The 15299-nt window shown below is 46.5% G+C and overlaps 1 protein-coding gene across 1 annotated transcript in view; it reads left to right on the forward strand.

Annotated features, from left to right (window-relative positions):
* LOC144770013 (uncharacterized) overlaps window positions 1-15299 on the forward strand; it is a 103119-nt gene that overhangs the window by 40386 nt on the left and 47434 nt on the right. The window contains exons 7-8 of the mRNA XM_078654206.1: window positions 11316-11442; window positions 13491-13660. Coding sequence (XP_078510332.1) covers window positions 11316-11442; window positions 13491-13660 — 297 coding nt within the window. The remainder of the gene's footprint in view (window positions 1-11315; window positions 11443-13490; window positions 13661-15299) is intronic.

Consider the following 15299-nt stretch of genomic DNA (forward strand, 5'->3'; position numbering starts at 1 on the left):
TATTGGTATTGGTATTGGTGGTGGTGGTATTGGTGGTGGTGGTGGTGGTGTTGTTGTTAATAAAACAGGTTTTTCAAAAAACAACCAGTCAGATGGCTTTAGTGCAGATGGCATGTGACAGAGATGTGCTGTTGTCAGCTTCAGCCCATTAGCACCGGATTATGTGCTACCTGGAATTCTCATGACTTAATTCGCTAATCATTGCTAAATTCATTTTACTTGGGGTGTTGAAACAGACAAGATAATGCCGAATTAAAGTGACTGAAAGCAGGTGCCCCTGTTACGGGGGCAGCCGTTCTGCTTAATAAAACACAAGCTGTTTCAACTGAAGCAGAGCATGTCCGGTCTGCAGTAAGAGAAACTCAATAAAGTAAATAGTGCTTACAGACTAAATAAAAGGCCTAGTGAAACTGACGAAGTAAAAGGGCCAGTAGCCATGGGAGGGTACAAATCAAGCCTATTAACGAATTAGAAGGCAGCATTTACGAAAGACAATGACACAAGCCAATGGGTGCGCTTATCTCCCATACTCTACTACACCAGTCTCCCAGAGCGAGCAGCGAATGCGGTGCTGCTGGGATCGACCTAAAAAAACACGGCAGCTGCTAGAGGAAGGGAAATCTCACATGTGATTTACACAGTAAACCGGGCAGACACAGGAGGCCGCTCAGTCTCCGGTACAATAAACTCATCAGAAGCTGAATGTAGCTCAGTCTATTGGTACAATAAAGTCAACAGCCTCTGGAGCCTGCTCAGTCTCTGGACACCATAAGTTAGCAGCCACTGGAGGCCACTCACTCTCAGGTACAATGACCAGAGCAGAAGGTGGAGGTAGCTCACTCTCAGGTCCAATAAACTTCAGCAGGGGCTGGAGGCAGCTCAGTCTCAGATGGTAATAACAGAACAAACCCAGCAGCTGCTAGTCGCGGGAGGTCACTGCAATAAAATCGATATCAGTCAGTCTAAAAAGAAAAAGAGCTTCAGTCTCACTCAAGGAGAGAACTCCTATTAAAGAGCAATCAAGAGTGGGTGAGCGCACTGGGCAGAGTCAGCATTCACACCTACTTGCATTTGGGGGGACACCCTATATGGGGTCAGGGCACACCTTGGGCAGCTACAGTGGGAACAAGTGAGAGGACGTACTTCGCGTTACCGGATGCACTAGCCAACGCGGTGGGTAAATGCAGGAGTAAAAAACTTGTGAGAGCAAGGAAAGGCAAGGAGAAGCCTCCAAAGAAAACAGCAACAACCCCTGCAGCCAATAAAAGCGAGAGAAGAGATCTTTCCTTACAGCACAGCTCCCCAGAGAGCTGTAATGACACATCCATCGCCACCCAAGAGTAAAACTACACAGGATTGACCCCCCGATGCCATTAAACACACCATACGTGACGTCTGGGAGATGCACAACAGTCACAAGAACTTCACTTAGACCTGCTGAAGAAAAAGAAATTATATTAACACAATCACACAACTACTGTTGTAACTGTGGAAAATACCGACATCTGCCTCCAAGTTAATCACCGGCTTCAACCTGTCATCAGAACAGCAGTCTGCAGAGAACTGCCCCCCACACCCAAGCAGGGCCTAGAGCCACGCTGCGTATTGTAATCTGTAAGGAGCTAGATGTACATTTCTGTGAATAAAGACCTAGCAGGTGGGGTGCAAGCGCTCAAGACCCTATAATGGTCACAGGCTCTGCTTGCTAGCAACTTTTTGAAATATACAGACGGTGGCGACATTAAACGTCAGTGGTGTCTGCTGGCTGGCTACAAAGAGCGCCCCCTACAGCAGCATTGACCATTGACAAATTACTTTTCGGCACTTCAATGTTAACTTTAATCTCAGGGATGGATCAAGATGAATGAATACCCGTGGAGCAATGTTAACTTTAATCTCAGGATGGATCAAGGTGAATGAATACCCGTGGATCAAGGTGAATGAATACCCATGGAGCAATGTTAACTTTCATCTTCGAATGGATCAAGGCAAAAGAATCCCGTTGAGCAATGTTAACTTTCATCTCCGGGATGGATCAAGGTGAATGAATACCCGTGGAGCAATGTTAACTTTCATCTCAGGGATGGATCAAGGTGAATGAATACCCGTGGAGCAATGTTAACTTTCATCTCAGGGATGGATCAAGGTGAATGAATACCTGTGGAGCAATGTTAACTTTCATCTCAGGGATGGATCAAGGTGAATGAATACCCGTGGAGCAATGTTAACTTTTATCTCAGGGATGGATCAAGGTGAATGAATACCTGTGGATAAAGGTGAATGAATACCTGTGGAGGAATGTTAACTTTCATCTCAGGATGGATCATGGTGAATAAATACCTGTGGAGCAATGTTAACTTTCATCTCAGGGATGGATCAAGGTGAATGAATACCCGTGGAGCAATGTTAACTTTTATCTCAGGGATGGATCAAGGTGAATGAATACCTGTGGATAAAGGTGAATGAATACCTGTAGAGGAATGTTAACTTTCATCTCAGGGTGGATCATGGTGAATAAATACCTGTGGAGCAATGTTAACTTTCATCTCAGGGATGGATCAAGGTGAATGAATACCCGTGGAGCAATGTTAACTTTTATCTCAGGGATGGATCAAGGTGAATGAATACCTGTGGATAAAGGTGAATGAATACCTGTGGAGGAATGTTAACTTTCATCTCAGGATGGATCAAGGTGAATGAATACCCGTGGATCAAGGTGAATGAATACCTGTGGAGGAATGTTAACTTTCATCTCCGGGATGGATCAAGGTGAATGAATACCCGTGGAGCAATGTTAACTTTCTTCTCCGGGATGGATCAAGGCAAAAGAATCCCGTGGAGGAATGTTAACTTTCATCTTCAGGATGGATCAAGGTGAATGAATACCTGTGAAGCAATGTTAACTTTGATATCAGGGATGAATCAAGGTGAATGAATACCTGTGAAGCAATGTTAACTTTGATATCAGGGATGGATCAATGTGAATGAATACCCGTTTAGGAATGTTAACTTTCATCTCAGGGATGGATCAAGGTGAATGAATACCCGTGGAGGAATGTTAACTTTCATCTCCTGGATGGATCAAGGTGAATGAATACCCGTGGAGGAATGTTAACTTTCATCTCAGGGATGGATCAAGGTGAATGAATACCCGTGGATCAAGGTGAATGAATACCCGTGGAGCAATGTCAACTTTCATCTCCGGGATGGATTAAGGGGAATGAATACCCGTGAAGCAATGTTAACTTTCATCTCAGGGATGGATTAAGGTGAATGAATACCCGTGAAGCAATGTCAACTTTCATCTCAGGGATGTATCAAGGTGAATGAATACCCGTGAGGAATGTTAACTTTCATCTCAGGGATGGATCTAGGTGAATGAATACCCGTGGAGCAATGTTAACTTTGATATCAGGGATGAATCAAGGTGAATGAATACCCGTGGAGCAATGTCAACTTTCATCTCAGGGATGGATCAAGGTGAATGAATACCCTTGGAGCAATGTTAACTTTGATATCAGGGATGAATCAAGGTGAATGAATACCCGTGGAGCAATGTCAACTTTCATCTCCGGGATGGATCAAGGTGAATGAATACCCGTGGATCAAGGTGAATGAATACCCGTGGAGCAATGTTAACTTTGATATCAGGGATGGATCAAGGTGAATGAATACCCGTGAAGCAATGTCAACTTTCATCTCCGGGATGAATCAAGGTGAATGTAGATCCGTGGAGCAATGTTAACTTTCATCTCAGGGATGGATCAATGTGAATGAATACCCGTGTAGCAATGTTAACTTTCATCTCCGGGATGGATCAAGGTGAATGAATACCTGTGAGGAATGTTAACTTTCATCTCAGGATGGATCAAGGTGAATGAATACCCTTGGAGCAATGTTAACTTTGATATCAGGGATGAATCAAGGTGAATGAATACCCGTGGAGCAATGTTAACTTTCATCTCAGGGATGGATCAAGGTGAATGAATACCCGTGGAGCAATGTTAACTTTCATCTCAGGGGTGGATCAAGGTGAATGAATACCCGTGAGGAATGTTAACTTTCATCTCAGGGATGGATCTAGGTGAATGAATACCCATGGAGCAATGTTAACTTTGATATCAGGGATGGATCAAGGTGAATGAATACCCATGGAGCAATGTTAACTTTCATCTCTTGCATGGATCAAGGTGAATGAATACCCGTGAGGAATGTTAACTTTCATCTCAGGGATGGATCTAGGTGAATGAATACCCATGGAGCAATGTTAACTTTCATCTCTTGCATGGATCAAGGTGAATGAATACCCGTGAGGAATGTTAACTTTCATCTCAGGGATGGATCTAGGTGAATGAATACCCATGGAGCAATGTTAACTTTGATATCAGGGATGAATCAAGGTGAATGAATACCCGTGGAGCAATGTCAACTTTCATCTTCGGGTTGGATTAAGGAGAATGAATACCCGTGGAGCAATGTTAACTTTCATCTCAGGGATGGATCAAGATGAATGAAAACCCGTAAGGAATGTTAACTTTCATCTCAGGGATGGATCTAGGTGAATGAATACCCGTGGAGCAATGTTAACTTTCATCTCAGGGATTGATCAAGGTGAATGAATACCTGTGAGGAATGTTAACTTTCATCTCAGGATGGATCAAGGTGAATGAATACCCTTGGAGCAATGTTAACTTTGATATCAGGGATGAATCAAGGTGAATGAATACCCGTGGAGCAATGTCAACTTTCATCTCCGGGATGGATCAAGGTGAATGAATACCCGTGGAGCAATGTTAACTTTCATCTCAGGGATGGATCAAGGTGAATGAATACCCGTGGAGTAATATTAACTGTGATATCAGGGATGAATCAAGGTGAATGAATACCCGTGAATCAATGTTAACTTTCATCTCAGGATGGATCAAGGTGAATGAAAACCCGTAAGGAATGTTAACTTTCATCTCAGGGATGGATCTAGGTGAATGAATACCCGTGGAGCAATGTTAACTTTCATCTCAGGGATTGATCAAGGTGAATGAATACCTGTGGAGGAATGTCAACTTTCATCTCCGGGATGGATCAAGGTGAATGAATACCCTTGGAGCAATGTTAACTTTGATATCAGGGATGAATCAAGGTGAATGAATACCCGTGGAGCAATGTCAACTTTCATCTCCGGGATGGATCAAGGTGAATGAATACCCTTGGAGCAATGTTAACTTTGATATCAGGGATGAATCAAGGTGAATAAATACCCGTGGAGCAATGTCAACTTTCATCTCCGGGATGGATCAAGGTGAATGAATACCCGTGGAGCAATGTTAACTTTCATCTCAGGGATGGATCAAGGTGAATGAATACCCGTGGATCAAGGTGAATGAATACCCGTGGAGTAATATTAACTGTGATATCAGGGATGAATCAAGGTGAATGAATACCCGTGAATCAATGTTAACTTTCATCTCAGGATGGATCAAGGTGAATGAATACCCGTGGATCAAGGTGAATGAATACCCATGGAGCAATGTTAACTTTCATCTCAGGGATGGATCAAGGTGAATGAATACCCGTGAATCAATGTTAACTTTCATCTCAGGATGGATCAAGGTGAATGAATACCCGTGGATCAAGGTGAATGAATACCCATGGAGCAATGTTAATTTTCATCTCAGGGATGAATCAAGGTGAATGAATACCCGTGGAGCAATGCTAACTTTCATCTCAGGATGGATCAAGGTGAATGAATACACGTGAAGCAATGTTAACTTTCAACTCCGGGATGGATCAAGGTGAATGAATACCCGTGGAGCAATGTTAACTTTCATCTCAGGGATGAATCAAGGTGAATGAATACCCGTGGAGCAATGTTAACTTTCATCTCAGGGATGGATCAAGGTGAATGAATACCCGTGGAGCAATGTTAACTTTGATATCAGGAATGAATCAAGGTGAATGAATACCCGTGGAGCAATGTCAACTTTCATCTCCGGGATGGATCAAGGTGAATGAATACCGTGGAGCAATGTTAACTTTCATCTCAGAGATGGATCAAGGTGAATGAATACCCGTGGATCAAGGTGAATGAATACCTGAGGAGGAATGTTAACTTTCATTTCAGGGATGGATCAAGGTGAATGAATACCCGTGGAGCAATGTCAACTTTCATCTCCGGGATGGATCAAGGTGAATGAATACCCGTGGAGCAATGTTAACTTTCATCTCAGGGATGGATCAAGGTGAATGAATACCCGTGGAGCAATGTTAACTTTCATCTCAGGGGTGGATCAAGGTGAATGAATACCCGTGAGGAATGTTAACTTTCATCTCAGGGATGGATCTAGGTGAATGAATACCCATGGAGCAATGTTAACTTTGATATCAGGGATGGATCTAGGTGAATGAATACCCATGGAGCAATGTTAACTTTCATCTCTTGCATGGATCAAGGTGAATGAATACCCGTGAGGAATGTTAACTTTCATCTCAGGGATGGATCTAGGTGAATGAATACCCGTGAGGAATGTTAACTTTCATTTCAGGGATGGATCAAGGTGAATGAATACCTGTGGAGCAATGTTAACTTTCATCTCAGGGGTGGATCAAGGTGAATGAATACCCGTGAGGAATGTTAACTTTCATCTCAGGGATGGATCTAGGTGAATGAATACCCATGGAGCAATGTTAACTTTGATATCAGGGATGGATCTAGGTGAATGAATACCCATGGAGCAATGTTAACTTTCATCTCTTGCATGGATCAAGGTGAATGAATACCCGTGAGGAATGTTAACTTTCATCTCAGGGATGGATCAAGGTGAATGAATACCCGTGAGGAATGTTAACTTTCATTTCAGGGATGGATCAAGGTGAATGAATACCTGTGGAGCAATGTTAACTTTCATTTCAGGGATGGATCAAGGTGAATGAATACCCGTGGAGCAATGTCAACTTTCATCTCCGGGATGGATCAAGGTGAATGAATACCCGTGGAGCAATGTTAACTTTCATCTCAGGGATGGATCAAGGTGAATGAATACCCGTGGAGCAATGTTAACTTTCATCTCAGGGGTGGATCAAGGTGAATGAATACCCGTGAGGAATGTTAACTTTCATCTCAGGGATGGATCTAGGTGAATGAATACCCATGGAGCAATGTTAACTTTGATATCAGGGATGGATCTAGGTGAATGAATACCCATGGAGCAATGTTAACTTTCATCTCTTGCATGGATCAAGGTGAATGAATACCCGTGAGGAATGTTAACTTTCATATCAGGGATGGATCTAGGTGAATGAATACCCATGGAGCAATGTTAACTTTGATATCAGGGATGAATCAAGGTGAATGAATACCCGTGGAGCAATGTCAACTTTCATCTTCGGGTTGGATTAAGGAGAATGAATACCCGTGGAGCAATGTTAACTTTCATCTCAGGGATGGATCAAGATGAATGAAAACCCGTAAGGAATGTTAACTTTCATCTCAGGGATGGATCTAGGTGAATGAATACCCGTGGAGCAATGTTAACTTTCATCTCAGGGATTGATCAAGGTGAATGAATACCTGTGAGGAATGTTAACTTTCATCTCAGGATGGATCAAGGTGAATGAATACCCTTGGAGCAATGTTAACTTTGATATCAGGGATGAATCAAGGTGAATGAATACCCGTGGAGCAATGTCAACTTTCATCTCCGGGATGGATCAAGGTGAATGAATACCCGTGGAGTAATATTAACTGTGATATCAGGGATGAATCAAGGTGAATGAATACCCGTGAATCAATGTTAACTTTCATCTCAGGATGGATCAAGGTGAATGAAAACCCGTAAGGAATGTTAACTTTCATCTCAGGGATGGATCTAGGTGAATGAATACCCGTGGAGCAATGTTAACTTTCATCTCAGGGATTGATCAAGGTGAATGAATACCCTTGGAGCAATGTTAACTTTGATATCAGGGATGAATCAAGGTGAATGAATACCCGTGGAGCAATGTCAACTTTCATCTCCGGGATGGATCAAGGTGAATGAATACCCTTGGAGCAATGTTAACTTTGATATCAGGGATGAATCAAGGTGAATGAATACCCGTGGAGCAATGTCAACTTTCATCTCCGGGATGGATCAAGGTGAATGAATACCCGTGGAGCAATGTTAACTTTCATCTCAGGGATGGATCAAGGTGAATGAATACCCGTGGATCAAGGTGAATGAATACCCGTGGAGTAATATTAACTGTGATATCAGGGATGAATCAAGGTGAATGAATACCCTTGAATCAATGTTAACTTTCATCTCAGGATGGATCAAGGTGAATGAATACCCGTGGATCAAGGTGAATGAATACCCATGGAGCAATGTTAACTTTCATCTCAGGGATGGATCAAGGTGAATGAATACCCGTGAATCAATGTTAACTTTCATCTCAGGATGGATCAAGGTGAATGAATACCCGTGGATCAAGGTGAATGAATACCCATGGAGCAATGTTAATTTTCATCTCAGGGATGAATCAAGGTGAATGAATACCCGTGGAGCAATGCTAACTTTCATCTCAGGATGGATCAAGGTGAATGAATACACGTGAAGCAATGTTAACTTTCAACTCCGGGATGGATCAAGGTGAATGAATACCCGTGGAGCAATGTTAACTTTCATCTCAGGGATGAATCAAGGTGAATGAATACCCGTGGAGCAATGTTAACTTTCATCTCAGGGATGGATCAAGGTGAATGAATACCCGTGGAGCAATGTTAACTTTGATATCAGGAATGAATCAAGGTGAATGAATACCCGTGGAGCAATGTCAACTTTCATCTCCGGGATGGATCAAGGTGAATGAATACCGTGGAGCAATGTTAACTTTCATCTCAGAGATGGATCAAGGTGAATGAATACCCGTGGATCAAGGTGAATGAATACCTGAGGAGGAATGTTAACTTTCATCTCAGGGATGGATCAAGGTGAATGAATACCCGTGGAGCAATGTCAACTTTGATATCAGAGATGAATCAAGGTGAATGAATCCCGTGAAGCAATGTTATCTTTCATCTCAGGGATGGATCAAGGTGAATGAATACCCATGGATCAAGGTGAATGAATACCTGTGGAGGAATGTTAACTTTCATCTCAGGGATGGATCAAGGTGAATGAATACCCATGGATCAAGGTGAATGAATACCTGAGGAGGAATGTTAACTTTGATATCAGAGATGAATCAAGGTGAATGAATCCCGTGAAGCAATGTTATCTTTCATCTCAGGGATGGATCAAGGTGAATGAATACCCGTGGATCAAGGTGAATGAATACCCGTGGAGCAATGTCAACTTTCATCTCAGGGATGGATCAAGGTGAATGAATACCCGTGGAGGAATGTTAACTTTCATCTCAGGGATATATCAAGGTGAATGAATACCCGTGGAGCAATGTTAGCTTTCATCTTCGGGATGGATCAAGGCGAAAGAATCCCGTGGAGCAATGTGAACTTTCATCTACGGTATGGATCAAGGTGAATGAATACCCGTGGAGCATGTCTACTTATGAAAAACTAACAGAATGAGGCAGTCTCCGGCTACAATAAACACAGCAGCCGCTGTGGCAGCTCAGTTTCCAGGTAGAAAACTTGCAATGTAATAGGACTCTCATTTACTCGAGACCTATTGCAAACAGGGCAGGCGAGATGGCACGATAAACGGGGGGCGTTGAGAAAGCACGGACTGTGGGAGGGGAGGGGAGGCACGGGAAGAAATTAGTGCTCACAATACTACTGTGCAACACTCGAAGTAAAGGGGCCAGTAGCCATGGAAGGATACAAATGACAACATAGCTGTCATAGGGAGGGACTAAAAAGCCTAAAACCAATCGGAAGGCAGAATCTAAGACTCAAGCCAATGAAAAAGTTGGGCGGAGAGTGGGTGTAGCTTCTACAGAGTTTATGCTCCATACTGAATACTGCATGCCTCGTAAAGCGAGCAGCGCATGCGCAGTGCCGCTATAGGCTCGAGCTAAAAAGGATATTACGTTCTCCACCCTCAACAGTGCAGACAGCCGAATGCCCTCCCTCTATTGCTCCCTACACCGTAGGGCCATCAGAGGAAATTTTCTGTCAACTGAGCAAAAGGAGGCTTCATCCACAAATAACCTATGGTCCGCACATCTCTAAATTAAGCGCGCGGAAGGAGAATTTGGCCTACGGTAGAGGCCATGTGTATGTATTTCAACAAGTGTGCTGTTGCTGCCTAACTTATTTTACTGTGATCTTCACCAACAAATGTTTCACATATTATTTAAAAGCAGAAAACATCAGCTAAATTCAGAAATACTAATTTAGCATCTTGTGATGTACAGGACAGACACATAGGGGAATATTTACAATACTTTGGCGTAAGGTAGTGGCGGCAAGCCTTCGAGCTGTGCTGCCCTATGTCAAAAGAAACGGGCAGGAATGTACCATATCTACAAGATACGGTGCATTCCTGTCTTTTCTGCCAGCGTCGGCGTACAACCTGCAGCCGAGCACCAACGGAGGCGCCCTTGCACCATGGTGCACGGGTGTCTCTGTTGTTGGCATAATTGTTTTTGTGCAGGAAGGAACATCTTCCTTGCCAAACCAATCAATGGAGGTGTTTTCCTCGTTCTATGTGTGCTGGAAAGAGGATAAAACGAGGAGAAGTGTAAACATTTCTCCTCGTTACGCCTGCTTTGGGAAGGTTATGCTATGTGTAAATCTGAGGCTGTGTCAAAAAGCATATGTGTTGTATGGGAACACCCACAGCAACACTCATGGAATGCCTCTTCCATGCAGAGTGGGGCATTTCCTTACTCCATTTTTTCAGGGTGGCTTTGCGTGGCCTTTTAGATATGGGCCGGCACACTGCGCCTCCGGAGTCTCACAAAAGTGACGCTCTTGTGGTGTAAAAGTGCTGCAGGGGCATTGTAAATATACTCAATACTTTTAATAGCGCATTGAAGTTACAAATGTTTAACACTCTGTTACTGCTCCACTCCAGGCTGGAAAGTGCTGCTGAAGAGCTTGGTTAATGTAACTGAAAGAAATGTAGGGCCCTGCAGTTTGAAGAGTAAAGGAAATTCACCCTTCCTTCCTCAATTAATCTCACCTCCATGTTTTCTCTCCCTCTCCCTATCTGTCTCCCTTTTCTCTGTCTCTCTTTCTCTCTCTCTCTCTCTCTCACTCTCTCTCTCTCTCCCTCTCTCTCTCCCTCTCTCCCTCTCTCTCTCCCTCTCTCTCTCCTCTCTCTCTCTCTCTCTCCTTCTCTCTCTCTCTCCCCCCTCTCCCTCTCCCTCTCCTGCAGTGGAGAGAGCAGTCTTCTACAGCCCCAGGGTGCAGAGCTGTGCTGGGCTCCCAGACGAGGCTGGAGATGGTCCAGGGTCTTCCCAGAATCCTCTGCGTTCTCTTCAGAAAACCTCTCTCTGCCTCCATGCAGGTAAACACCTTTTCATCTCTTGTTTCTGCATGTTGTGGTTCATGCCATGTTTATGTGTGTTAGGGTTCAGCCATGTTGGTGACGTCACTCTGGGACAGTAGATGCTGAAAGTGAGGGCGGGGGCTGATGACGCAGGGATGACGCAGTCTGGGGTAGTAGAGGTAAATGCAGGCTTCTTACTACTACCGAGGGCAGCTCAAGGGACATATCTGCCTCACACCAGTGGTGTAGCAAGGATGCCAAGAGCTCTGAAGCAGATACAATTGTAGTGCAGAGGGCCCCTCACAGCCCTGGGGCCCGTAACAGCCCTGGGGCCCTTCACAGCCCTGGGGGCCCTCACTGCCCTGGGTCCCCTCACAGCCCTAGGGCCCCTCATAGCCCTGGGGCCCCTCACAGCCCTGGGGCCCCTCACAGCCCTGGGTCCCCTCACAGCCCTAGGGCCCCTCACAGCCCTGGGGCCACTCACAGCCCTAGGCCCCTCACAGCCCTGGGGGCCCATCACATCCCTGGGACCCTCACAGCTCTGGGACCCTCACAGCCCTGGGGCCCCTCACAGCCCTGGGTCCCCTCACAGCCCTGGGTCTCCTCACAGCCCTGGGTCCCCTCACAGCCCTGGGGCCCTGCACAGCCCTGGGGCCCCTCACAGCCCTGGGGCCCCTCACAGCCCTGGGTCCCCTCACAGCCCTGGGGCCCTGCACAGCCCTGAGGCCCCTCACAGCCCTGGGCCCCTCACAGCCCTGGGTCCCCTCACAGCCCTTGGGCCCCCACAGCCCTGGGGCCCCACCAGCCCTGGGGCCCCTTACAACCCTGGGGCCCTTCACAGCCCTGGGGACCCTCACATCACAGCCCTGGGGCCCCTCACAGTCCTGGGGCCCTCACAGCCCAGGACCCTGGTGCCACTGCACCTGCTGCACGCTTGGGGGGTACGCCCCTGCCTAACCCCCTTCCACCTCACACTCTGACATGTAAATATGTTTCTAACATGTCATGTTGTATGTACTAGTCTGTTCAAGCTCACATCCCTCAGAACCCTGGGCACCGGTGCCACTACACCTGCTCACAGTCCTTCCTCCCTGGTCTGTGGTACCTCCAGCACTGCTGAGGCTCTTGTGTTATCAGAAGGAAGCACCTGGGCTGCAATGCAGCATTGTGATTGGTCTGAGCGCCATGAATCAGCTCTCAGACGGGGACAGGGATCCTTTGCATGTTCCTCACCAGGCTGTGCAATCAGAGAAGAGACAAAGTGCGTAGGAATGTTTGCCCGGCCCAAGCGAGCCGGCCAAGCAGTCCTGCGCACTTAGGGAGCGCTCACCACCCCCCCCCTGCTGTGGCCAGCTGCGCCTGAGAGTCTCTGAAAACTTAAATGATAACACAGACATGTTATTATCATTCTAGATTTCCTTTAGAGTAGTGGGGCGATGCTCCTCCGCCTTATCTGAGCAGCCGCCACTGGATACTTATGGCGCAATATCTTTGTCAGACAATATTTATTCCTCAATATTCTGCTGCCAGAGCCACAAAGAGGAGTCACAACAAACACTTCAACACTTTGTTGCACGAACCACTTTACATGGCTGATCTGGACTCCTCTCGTTATCTCTTTCTCTCCCTCTCTGACTCCCCTTCTCTCTCCCTTCCGCTGTCTCTCGGCCAACTCTCATCCTCTTCTTTCCTTTCTCTACCTCCCTCTTTCTCTATTTCTCTGTCTCTCTGTCTCTCCCCCTCTCTCTGTCTCTCTGTCTCTCCCCCTCTCTCTGTCTTTCCCTCCCTCTCTCTCCATCTCTCTGTCTCTCTGTACCCGTCTCTCCCCCTCTCTCTGTCTCTCCCTCTCCCTCCCCCTCTCTCTGTACCTGTCTCTCCCTCCCTCCCTTCATCTCTCTGTACCTGTCTCTCCCTCCCCCTCTCTCTCTCTCTGTCTCCCCCTCCCCCTCTCTCTGTCTCTCTGTACCTGACTCTCCCTCCCTCCCTCCCCCTCTCTCTGTGTCTCTCTGTACCTGTCCCTCCCCCTTTCTCTGTCTCCCCCCCTAATCTCTGTCTCTTTGTACCTGTCTCTCCCTCTTCTGTCCCAGTTTCCCAGTACAACCCTCCTGACAGACAAGGACGTCTCCCTGGACAGAGCTGCCCCAGGGTGAGGAATGAGCCTGGAACAGAAGATTCCTCTCCATGGAGAGAGTTCCAGCCTCATCTGAGAGAGACTCTGTGTCTACACAGAGGTGAGAGAAATGTACCTTTTAACTTTCTACACACACATTTGATTTTTTAATTAAAATATAGATTGTTCTGGACATTTACATTTAATTACAAGACTTTCTCGGGGCAGTGCTTGTTTTGAATGTGTTTGTTGCAGGTCCCATCTTTCTTATTTTCAAATTCACCTTTGCTCTTGGACAGACCAGAGCAAACTCTGAAGGTAGTTCAGGTTCACCAGTGCCTGCACCGCCTGTGAATAAAGTGCACTTGTGGTTCAAAGTAAGACGGAGGCAGAGCCCAGGGAGGGTCTGAGAGAGGAGGTGGAGAGAGGACAGATGCACCCTGTCCTTTGACCCCAGGGGTCAGCTGCACTCAGCACATTGGACACACTTGATGTTGGTGTTTGGCACTGGTTCAATGTTGCACATAACACAAGCTTGCTTCACCTCTGGGGTTGTTTGATTGACAGCAGTAAAGATGCTTCAGGTTATTCTGCATTTACTTTCACAGCTCTAATGCTGCACTCGTTTACAAAGCAATGTGTAAAAAGGACGCTTGGATGATGTCATCAGTGATGTCATAAATGATGCCATGGAACATGTCATGAGTGATGTAATATCTGAGGTCATAGAGCATGTCATGAGTGATGTAACATGTGAGGTCATAGAGCATGTCATGAGTGAGGAAACATGTGAGGTCATAGAGCATGTCATGAGTGATGTCATATGTGAGGTCATAAGCAGTGCATGGCGGGGGCTCAAGGTAACTGGTGCATTTCTGTGATTTTTTTACGTTCAAAACAAGGCTGTCACTGAAAATTCACCAAACTATAACGTTACTTTAACTTTTGTTTTTTTCAGTGATTTTTTTTTAAAATGTAAAGTAATATTTTATTACCATATGTAAGGCCAACCCGGCAGGTGGGTTGGCCATGGGACCTTATGTGTTTTAAAGAAGAGTCATCCATGTGGCCCCTCCCCGAGCCTTACCAAGCACTGGGGACCCCATCTCCCAAGAGGCCACTCTCCATGAGCCTTATCAGCCCCTGGGGACCCCATCACCCAAGAGGCCACTCTCCATGAGCCTTACTAAGCACTGGGGACCCCATCTCCCAAGAGGCCCCTCTCCATGAGCCTTACTAAGCACTGGGGACCCCATCTCCCAAGAGGCCCCTCTCCATGAGCCTTACTAAGCACTGGGGACCCCATCACCCAAGAGGCCCCTCTCCCTAAAGCCTTATCAGCCCCTGGGGACCCCATCTCCCAAGAGGCCACTCTCCATGAGCCTTATCAGCCCCTGGGGACCCCATCTCCCAAGAGGCCACTCTCCCCGAGCCTTATCAGCCCCTGGGGACCCCATCTCCCAAGAGGCCCCTCTCCCTAAAGCCCTATCAGCCCCCGGGGACCCCATCACCCAAGAGGCCCCTCTCCATGAGCCCTATCAGCCCCCGGGGACCCCATCACCCAAGAGGCCCCTCTCCATGAGCCTTATCAGCCCCTGGGGACCCCATCTCCCAAGAGGCCCCTCTCCATGAGCCTTATCAGCCCCTGGGGACCCCATCTCCCAAGAGGCCCCTCTCCATGAGACTTATCAGCCCCTGGGGACCCAATCTCCCAAGAGGCCCCTCTCCCTGAGCCGTATCAGCCCCTGGGGACCCCATCT

This window comes from Lissotriton helveticus, chromosome 7, assembly GCF_964261635.1.
Source record: "Lissotriton helveticus chromosome 7, aLisHel1.1, whole genome shotgun sequence".
In the NCBI taxonomy this organism is placed as follows: Eukaryota; Metazoa; Chordata; class Amphibia; order Caudata; family Salamandridae; genus Lissotriton; species Lissotriton helveticus.